Source organism: Battus philenor, unplaced genomic scaffold (genome assembly GCF_028537555.1).
Source record: "Battus philenor isolate CCGP_79_NKW_IND1 unplaced genomic scaffold, ilBatPhil1.0.hap1 SCAF_29, whole genome shotgun sequence".
In the NCBI taxonomy this organism is placed as follows: Eukaryota; Metazoa; Arthropoda; class Insecta; order Lepidoptera; family Papilionidae; genus Battus; species Battus philenor.
In genome coordinates this window covers 7,168,392-7,178,738 of record NW_027181692.1, presented here as the reverse complement: position 1 = coordinate 7,178,738, position 10,347 = coordinate 7,168,392, and the positions used below count along the sequence as shown (strand labels likewise).

Below are 10,347 nucleotides of genomic sequence, written 5' to 3'. Positions count from 1 at the left end.
GGTCGAACTAAATAAAACCGTTTTAAAAACTACTCACTACGCGATTTTTCGGATATGCCAGGTTAAATTTAGAACATACATTTCGATTTCAAAAACAAACTTCCTGTTGTATAAACTCTTGAAGTTATTTTCAAGTACCTTTCCATTCTTTTATAAGCGACGCTATATATATAATGTCCAATATAAAGTTATTTCTTGCAGTTGACAAGACTTATACACGAAACTCTTTTCGTCAAATGCGTATCGATTTTGAGGAAGGACTATACCTTGTTGAGAGCATTCACACACAACTTTAAATAAAAAACTTTAAATATTTTTCCAAAAAATCGTGGAAAAGATATAATGAAATCGAATATACATGTACAAGTATTTATAAAAAGAACACCACACCAAAAACAAATTCAAATTAAGAATTAAAATTATTTTTGCAACAATCTCCGCATTATTATATTACCAGCGTGCATCTTTATTAAAATTAGAAAAAATCAATATATATATAATATGTGCACAAAGTTGGAACAATTCTTTCGTTAACAAAGTCAAAATAACAGAGATCCGGTTCTCTTTTTTCTTCACTCCGTTTTAATGTCACCAAATATTTTTCAATGTATTGGCGCGAAAATAAAAATGACAGATTCCAAATTCAAAAGTAATATTTTGTTTGTTTTAATTTATAATAACATTTATGGCCAGATAAATTCTCAGAAAATCGAGTACACAAAACATAAATAAAATCGCTAAAATTTTAATAAACTGTTCATTTACATATTAATTTTTTTTTCGCGATTCGTGCTACACTAAAAATGTAGATTAAAAAAGGGACTATCAAAAAATTATGAGCATGTAAAAAAAATTGTGACCTATTTTGTTTTAAAAAAAAGTTATTGTTGAAAAACATTAAAAAGGTATTTAATAATGTCTACCTTTCAATTTCTCGTCTTGCAAGTTCGGGGTGGACTCGCTCGAGGAAGCAGGCAGTTATTGCTGGGAAGGTTGTCCACCAGGCCCGATAGTCATGTTGCAGGGAAACCACCACTGGTTCCGACTTATATCGCAAGAACTGGTTTAAACCACAGTAAACAGCCCCGCCAAAGGCACTTACGGTTAACAAAAACCACAGCAACCTGAAGTAGATCGTTAAAATAAACAGACCTTTCTAAACACATTTCGTACAAGTTTTAAAAAAGTGAATAACCTTTTCTGTTTAGATCTATTTGGTTTAAAATTCAATTGGATTGTAGTTAAAAGACTAATGAATATAGTCCTGGGATCTTTACCGCCAGGCTAATATTCAAGATAGTTAATAGGTTTTTATATTTATAAAATCTTACGTTAACTAACTGGCCGGATATAATTTAAGGGCTAAAAAAAAGAAAAATATCAAACAGACGTCAAAGATTTGTCTTGCAAAATTATGAGCGTGTTGGAAGATTAAAATCAAATCATATACCTTTCTATATAGTGAAAATTGGCAGTGACAGTATGTTTCAATCCGTGTAGACTTGTCTCCTTGCAGAACTGGACGTATGCTGAACGGGCAGCGGTCATGGAGGACTTCTTCGACGCCATCGTTGACTTCATACGGGTGCGCCAGCTTAATATTGCGGTAGGTTTGTCTAGATTCTTGTGCGTGGCTCTCGTGGTCTCGTTTTGGTCTGACACGACCGCCTCACGTGGGTCAGACACCGCCCGTCGACTGCCTCCGTGACCCATCACGAATGTTCCACTGAATCCTTTGTATAGTCAACTGTAATTGTTTTAAATATCACTTGTAAATAGATTAGTGATATAAATATGTTTGTGAAAATTATGCATGACTCTAATGGGTCTCGTTTTGGTCAGACACGACCGCCTCACGTGGGTGAGACACGGCCCGTCCACTGCCTCCGTGACCCATCACGAATGTTCCACTGAATCGTTTGTATAGTAAACTGTAATTGTTTTAAAATTGTGAATAGAATAGGTGGAGTGATTTAAATATCTGTTTGTGTAAATTATGCATGGCTCTAATGGGGCAATAGGTCTCGTTTTGGTCAGACACGACCGCCTCAAGTGGGTCAGACACTGTCGGTTGACTGTCGCCGTGACCCATTACTAATATGCCACGAAAACTATTTTGATTTCGGGAACTGTTGTGTTTTCATATAAATTTTAATGGAGATATCAAAGCCTTCCGATATAACCTAACAATATGTGTATGTATTATTTTCCTCGTCTATTGGTCTCGTTCCATCTTCGTACTTTTGGAGCAATGTTTTAATTTTCAATAACTTTTTCATTTACTTTTTTGTCATTTTTACCCTCTCTCTGTCATCCTTCACAATTTCTTTCATTTTTTCCTATTTCTCATATGTGTATCTAAATCAATTAACTAAGGTATATGATGGGTGACGTAATTAGGCAAAACAAAACCGTGTAACAATAAGTGTGGCGTGGGATAGGCGATGCTTGAATGTAATGTGGGTGAATGCTGTATGTTGAATGCATGCTGATTGATAAAAATTGTGAAGGATGAGAGAGGGAATGTGAAAATAGGAGGGATTATATCCCTGTCTCGAAAACGAGATGCAGGGAGGAGTGTTTTTAAAACATATAAGAAATTACAGGTAGAATAGTTATATTGTGAGAGCGGAGTACCGTCAGGGTATGTCATATAGAGCTGATATCACCACCGTTCTTTCAATGATAATGTATCTAACCTTAAACTTTTTTGACCACGTCACGCTTGTCTATCGACTGCCGAGATTGATCACGTCCCTGCCACAAAACCCTGGGTATTTTATTTAGAGTTCAGTTGAAAAAGCTCGCGTTTGATTTTCTACATATATCTGTGAACAATTTTCAAGCATGAACATCTGATATAGATATGCAAATTGTTAATCTAAATGTTAATTTAGTTTTATTTATTATACCAATTATTAAGTGACAGTTTGATGTGACTGACATTGACATCACTTACCTTATGTTTAATTGTATTGTAGACGAAATTTTCTGATTATTGAAACGCGTATGTGTCGAATAATCGTGGTGGTATCAACTAGATTGACCGTGGAATTGTATTTGATCGCAGATCGACATCGTATATACAGGATGATTTGTCATAGGAGTGAAAGATTTTAATGAATTGAATTTATAGTGGCATACATATGACATTTATATATTGAATATACATGGCATTGTTTATCAGGTCAGTTACTATACAGGGTGATTTTTTTGGCATTTTTTTTAAATCCGTTACCGTAAGGCAGGGACGTTACAATCTCAGTTTATTTCCTTTCTTTCTTTACAGTATCTTTGATGCTTTATCTTTCCTTTTATATATAAAACTCCCATTCCTTTAACATTCTTGTCTCCTTTGATATACAGACTATAAGGTTTTATGGGTGAATGTATAGGTTATTTTTTAGTAAATTTCTTGTAACCTTTGACGTAGTATATGTACAATCACTCATTATAAAGTGATCACTCTGAAATATGTTACATTAATTAATTTTTTCTATTCTAATGCGACGGGTCAGTAACTTTTTGCAGCACAAAATCTGCAGGGACATATAGTAAATAATAATTAATTTTAAAAGTAAAACGAATTTTGTAAATGCTTTTTATTCAAAACTTTCATTCAATGCTTTTTTATTACACCGCGTCTACCGTCTTTTCGTCACCCTGGATTGTTCTTCTACTATACTAAGTACATTGTTAAGGTAACCTCAAAAAACTGTTAGGTGTTTGTAGCGGGGAATACGAGATTCAAGTTGATTGATGTCAATATCATGATGTCAATATTGTGATGTCAATATTGTGATGTCAATATCGTGATGTCAATATTGTGATGTCAATATCATGATGTCAATATTGTGATGTCAATATCGTGATGTCAATATTGTGATGTCAATATCATGATGTCAAAATAATGATGTCAATATCATTATGTCAATATTGTGATGTCAATATCGTGATGTCAATATCTTGGTGTCAATATCACTATGTCAATATTGTGATGTCAATATCACGATGTCATTAATAATCGTACTTTTCTGGCATTGTGATCACGTACACATGTGGTCACCACACTAAAATACCACACTGTGATCGCCAACTCGCCTCCCAACTGTGGCGAGTATAGTATATCCCCCCCAAAGATATTATGGGAAGCCTATGCCATGCAATGGGCTGAAATGTCAATAAGAGATATATGTTGACTCTTATAAATCTTGTACACTTACGAATCACCCTGTAGATATGTAATGGTTGCATTTATTCACAATCGATGGAATCCATTACAGTCCATTAAGAAAACTTTAAGCATTTACGTCGACCCCAAACAATGGGGTCCATTTTTGATATCTTTGCAATTATATGCTTTTGTAACATTAATATTAAGTAAATTTTTTATGTTGTTGTAATGGAATAGGCGTTTGTCTTCCATCTCACCTGATGGAAAGTGTAGATGAAGACGAAGGTGGTACACGCCAATCCAAAAGAAACTGTTCACTCTACTCTTAAAGGTTCCAGAGTTCAATTCATCAGGAAAAACAGACCCAGGCAGATTGTTCTATATCTTGGCGACTCTCACCAAAAACGAGCTGTCAAACTGTTTATTTCGACTTTTGGGTATGTCAACAACGTGTGGATGAAACTTTTGCCTGCGCCTAGTAGTTCGATAAAGGTATGGAGATGGCTCAATCAGTTCCAAAAGAGCCTTCGAGCACTCTCCTATGTTTATCCTATAAAAAACAGATAAGCTGTTAACTCGAAGATGCTCAAGGGTGTGTAGTCTGCTATTTGAGAGATTTTCGTTGTTAATTAGTCTACGGGCGCTTTGGTCAATTGAGTGCAAAACTTCCAGATGATATTTGGCAACGTTTTGACCCTTTTTATTTATTTATATATATATATATTTATATATGTATGTATAATTCGCTATACATACCTGTAAGGACAGTGGTGGGGCTGACAATGGAACCGCTGCATATTTGCTTGTACGGCCTGAATCGCTTGGTATAGATGGTGACCGTCCATGGTGGTGATGATGGAGTTTTCGAATCACCCGTTATGATGATATCATTTTCACTCGGCATTAAACCACACTCTGATATAAACGATATAGGTTTTGTATTATTTTAATTTCACTGTCATATCTACTGTTTATTTATATATATATATATATATATATATATATATATATATATATATATATATATATATATATGTTCCATATTTATTAGCGTCCGTGCCCTTGATATTACAATTACTTTTTTTTATTAGTATAGCACCTGTGACTCTCTGTACAGGACATCGCGTCATTTACAATAGAACAAAACACTACTCATCACACCACAACACACGTTCCCAGGGCCGCCAGCTTCCTAACCGCGAACAGCGTGGACGAACCGAGGTTGGATCCGGATCCATCCTCGGCTCGCCTGCGGTCCACGCTGCCGCACCAAGCCGCATACACAACATCAACACTACACAGCTCTACTCGGGTAGAGCGGTTCACTTGCGAACGTCATCGTACAACTGGAACGCGTCTGTGCAGCTTCTGTTTTGTTTTTAAGTTCACGGACCCTTCCGCACCGTGAACTCAGTTCTGATGAAGCCGTAAAAGCCTTCGGGCTAACAGCATCAACAAACGAAACCAAGCAAGCGGTTTGCAAAGTATCATCATATGGTGATTTGTAAAAAATTTAAACAGATGAATGTATACCTCATTTGCTGTCGATTACTGTATGGTACACTCTTTATATATCAATGGTTACAATAATAAAAACTTTATAATATAATAGTAACAGAGCGGAGGGGCCGCTCCGTGAACTCAGTCCAGATGAAGGTGTGAAAGCCTCTGGGCTGTCAACATCTCCTTCACCCGAAACCAAGCAATCTTAGAGTATTTCTTAACTTAAATCTTAAGTTATTAAATCATTGAGTCGCTCTAAGCTACTAACACTAGGCTATGAATGCTTTATACCAGGGGTGTTCAAACTGCGGCTCGCGAGCCACATGCGGCCCTTTGAACGAATATTTTTGGCTATAGTATTGTCGAATTATTTCAATATTTAAATTTATATAACCCATGTCAGCTGCAAGGAAATCGAAACAAATTACTGGTGTTAATAATTATTATTATTATTGCAGCACAAAATTAGCGAAATACAAACACCGATCGTAATTAACTAACCGGCGTTTAAAGTATTCTTAGGAGTGCTGTCATATACGTGTGCATATATCTAACTTCAATACACGTATTTAGTATTTTTTCATATAATTTTATTAAAAATGATTTTTGTAAAAAAAAACGTTCTTTTGCGCGTTTTAAATGCGTATTTAATTGCGGCACGCAACAATTTTAAATGTCATCAAATAGCTCCCTCTATCAAAGAAGCCGCCATCTTATGAGAAGTACAACAAACTCAGTGGAGTTTGTAGTTTTTTTATGATTACATAGTAAAAACAAATAATTTCTAAAAATATTTATTATGAATATAGTCTGAAATACTGTAAAATATCTTTTAACACAGCCTTTGGTTGATAAATTTGTGTAATTTACTTAGAAATAAATTTATCGCGTCGGTGGCTTGGTAAAATCGTATACATTATATAATACGAATGAATGAGACGCTTTATGGAGCCTGAAAGCCTTATATAATGTTGACGAGGATCACCATTTGTCTTTCATCATTTCCGAGCAGCTGACATGGGTTATATTAATTTAAATATTGAAATAATTAGACAATCGGAGACAAAAATAATCGTTCAAAGAGCCGCAGTTTGACCACCCCTTGTAAAAATAGTCATTAACACGTTCACTGCGGCTTGAGGCTGATTCAGCCTCATGGTAGACTTTGCACTGGTGCGGCGCGTAAAACTCGTGTTATCTCTCTAGTGCGGCGGCTGTTTACACTCAACCGTATGAGGTATGACAAAGACAAATATAGCTTTCTTTATGTCTGCGAAGCATTGACTCAATATTGTAAAAAAAATGATTGAAACATGAGGCAGAAAAGGCCTCAACCGCACTACTAGGAAGTTCAGCTTGAGGCTGATTCGACCTCAGCCGCACCAGATGAAAGTTCTTCAAAATTGGGCCCGCAGTGAACGTGTTAAGTGTTACTGACTTTTGACTCTCCCCAGATCGCAGCGCTGTTGAGTATAGTGTACGTGGCTTATCAGTACCGAAACACCATCTTCAAGTTTCCGTGCGAGGAAGAAGACGTCGGAGACCATCGGACTCGGCTGTCCAGATCTCGTTCCAGGTATATACTGTATTTTATTTGATATATAATTTTAAAGGTTAGGTTAGGTTAGGTTAAGTTAGGTTAGGTATTTTTGAAGGTTATATATCCAGGTTTGATGACAAACTCGCCTGATACAATGCGTCGATGTGGTCGAAGATGAAGGATGAAAACTCGATAAGTGCCTGTTCACCCTAGGAAGTCGGTATATAGTTCCATACTTGTGCTGTGAGGATCAGAAAGAAGAAAACGCTTGGTACGCTTAGTGTACACTGTGTGGCAGCATCAAATTCTTCTACCAGAGCGTTTTGTTTTTTATATGGCCCCCGCTATTGGGGGCCTCTCGTACCCCTAACTTTTTGGGATTAGGGACTTTATTGTTCAATATTTTTTTTTCAGTCTTTTCTTTATTTATCACTCTCTTTAACGCGTCACAATATCTTTCATTCTTTACTTTTGTCCTTCACAATATCTTTCGTTTTGCTCTTTTATACCTTCTTTCTTTCGTCGCCTTTCTTCCATCATCTTCTTACTCTGAGGTGGCTAGGTACATTTTATTTATTTTTATTCTTTAATTTTATCTTACATTTAATTTATTTACACATTTATTTTACTTTATTAATTCTTTATTACACATTTCTTTTTTTATTTCATATTATTAGTTGACAATTTATTTTGTGCAGAGTTTATTAAGTGGCTTATTATATACAGTTTTGTTTCTTTCAACCGTATCCAGTGGCGTACCTAGAACTTTTGCCGCCCGGGGCGATCTCCAGTTTGCCGCCCTTTCTATTATATGTCAATCAAATATTGGTTTTTGATTTTAAAAAATATTGATATATCACTTCAAAGTAATCATATAAACTTTTCAAAAGAAATGATTATAAACTGACATCAAAAAATTTTAGTTAGGAAAAATTGCCGAACAAAGTCGTAAAGATCTTTTTACGAATTCAACGAATTTTAATGAATACAATAAAATATTATTATTTTCTTGTTCTTGAATTAGAATCCAAAATTTACACTAAAATGCATTTATATACACCGAGGAATAATATTCGATATCATAAAGTTAGTAATAATTTATATAAATCAAATATTAAACTTATAATAATCATTTATTATTCAAGAAAGAAAATAAATTAAACAACTATAAGTAAATATAAAAAATGCCGCCCCAAGGTAAGTGCCGCCCGGTGCGGACCGCACCCCCCCCCCCCTAGGTACGCCACTGACCGTATCACTCGCCACCCCACGAGCGAGAGCGTGTTACGTATTGACGGAGTAGTAGGCATCGCAGCTGGTGATGTAGTGGAACAGCTGGTTTAGAATTGACGGTTCTTGATCCTGGAACTGAAGAAACAGCATCTGGTTCATGCAACGTGTCGAGCGTCAGCTGAAAATGTTGCTACTATTTTTCCAATTTTTTTTACAATATTACTTGTTTGTATTTATTTCTTTTTAAGTTTTATCAAAGAGGTTTTAATGTTAACAGTGTAGACTATGTTGAGACATTGCTATTATAGAGATATTGTAGAGGATATTCCTATAAAGATATAAAATAATAAAAATGTAAGAGTAATAATAATAATAGAATATAAGAAAATGTAACAAGTAATGAGGAATGAATGAAAGGATACAGAGCGAAAGAGAAAGACAGTAGAATTGTGGAAAGAACGGAAAGACAATGTGACGCGTGAAAGGAGAGAAAGCAAATTAAACAAAAAAAAATGTCTGCGAAAAAAATTAAATAAATGTTAACAAAAAGTCCCTGTCCCGCATCAGATAGGGGGTACAAGAGGCTCCCAATAGCGGGGCCATATTAAAAAAAAAACTAGAGACAGGTCTAAATTACCACATGGCTGAATTTACAATGACTTCAAGGCTGATGCTTGGTTGCAACATCTTTGGTACATATTTGCCAGATAAAGTTGAATAATTATTTAGTTTTTCTATTGTTATATAGTGTATATATGTAATTGTTAGATCTTCATCCACTTTTCTTATCTGTTGTCATACGTCATAAACATTCTGAATGATGTACACGCGTTAAATAAGCAATTTGTTGGGCGTGGACCAGATCGTGATCCACCTGGTAGCAGAATGTCCCACATTTGGAGGGCTCCGGTACGAGACCGAATGCCGGATAGGAAAAAAACATTGAGGAGGCCACACTCGCCTCCATTATAATGGAAAAGGATGCAAGAGAGTCCGTCCTCAAATTTTTCAGGAAAGTTGCACAATACGTAAATAATAGGAATAAAACGTAATTAAACATAAAATATTGTAAGTCTTATTATACATTTAATCTTATTAAGATAGATTTATTGAAATTAAAATAAAAAAATGTAAAATTGATGTACATGAGAAAAATAAACTAAATAATGCTGTGATACTGCAATAGAAAATACAACTGAAGTGTTTGAGGATGGATGAAAGGAATGGAATGATTGAGAAAGGAAGATGGAATTATGGAATGATAGAAGGAAGAAAAAAAGATATTGTGAACTGTGGAAGTGTTAAGGTTCAAGGCATTCACATATCTATTACAATGGGGATAGGGTACAAATTTGATTTAAATATTGATTATTATTAACAGATCATATTCAAGATCGCGGTCCAGACCGAGATCGACGACCAGCTGGGAGGAAACGAAGCGTCGCGGCAGAAAGCCACAGCGACGCTGCCACAACTGTAGTGACCGTGAATGACTGGCAACATTGCGTCACTTGCAGAAGAAAAAAAGTTATTCATTTTTGACAGTTATCAGTATGTCATTTTTGACACATCCGTTTTTGACAGTGCGAAATTTTTGACATGCATATATTGTAACGGTTTGTTTTAAGAAATATTTAAATTTTTGTTTCGTTTTATTTATTTAATCGTTTTATCTATTTATTTATTTTTAACACTTCTTATACAAAGTATGTATAACGGCGAACTTAATGCCGAGGACATTTTCTATCTGTGATCCGTTAAGACGGTGCAGAGATTAGTAAAAAAAGAAGTTGAGAAGGGAAATAAACATTAAGATAGAAAAAAACACCTTATATAAATATATTAATGGCTGCTACTTACTATAATTATGTATAAACAAGTACATATAAACATATCC

At 35.1% G+C, this 10,347-nt stretch overlaps 1 protein-coding gene across 1 annotated transcript; it reads left to right on the top strand.

The window, feature by feature from the left end:
- Nucleotides 1–1,546: 1,546 nt before the first annotated feature.
- Nucleotides 1,547–10,059, top strand: LOC137926240 (uncharacterized). Its single transcript, XM_068769824.1, has 3 exons — nucleotides 1,547–1,606; nucleotides 7,132–7,253; nucleotides 9,832–10,059. Exons 1-3 carry the CDS (start codon nucleotides 1,547–1,549, stop codon nucleotides 9,941–9,943), a joined length of 294 nt encoding a protein of 97 aa, XP_068625925.1. The 3' UTR covers nucleotides 9,944–10,059.
- Nucleotides 10,060–10,347: the final 288 nt, after the last annotated feature.

Bases quoted from the DNA above. Each gene is read 5' to 3' on its own strand.
- LOC137926240 (XM_068769824.1), top strand. From the start codon at position 1,547: ATGGAGGACTTCTTCGACGCCATCGTTGACTTCATACGGGTGCGCCAG. The intron at 1,607-7,131 runs GTAGGTTTGTCT...GACTCTCCCCAG, and splicing joins TGCGCCAGCTTAATATTGCG to ATCGCAGCGCTGTTGAGTAT. The intron at 7,254-9,831 runs GTATATACTGTA...TATTATTAACAG, and splicing joins CTGTCCAGATCTCGTTCCAG to ATCATATTCAAGATCGCGGT.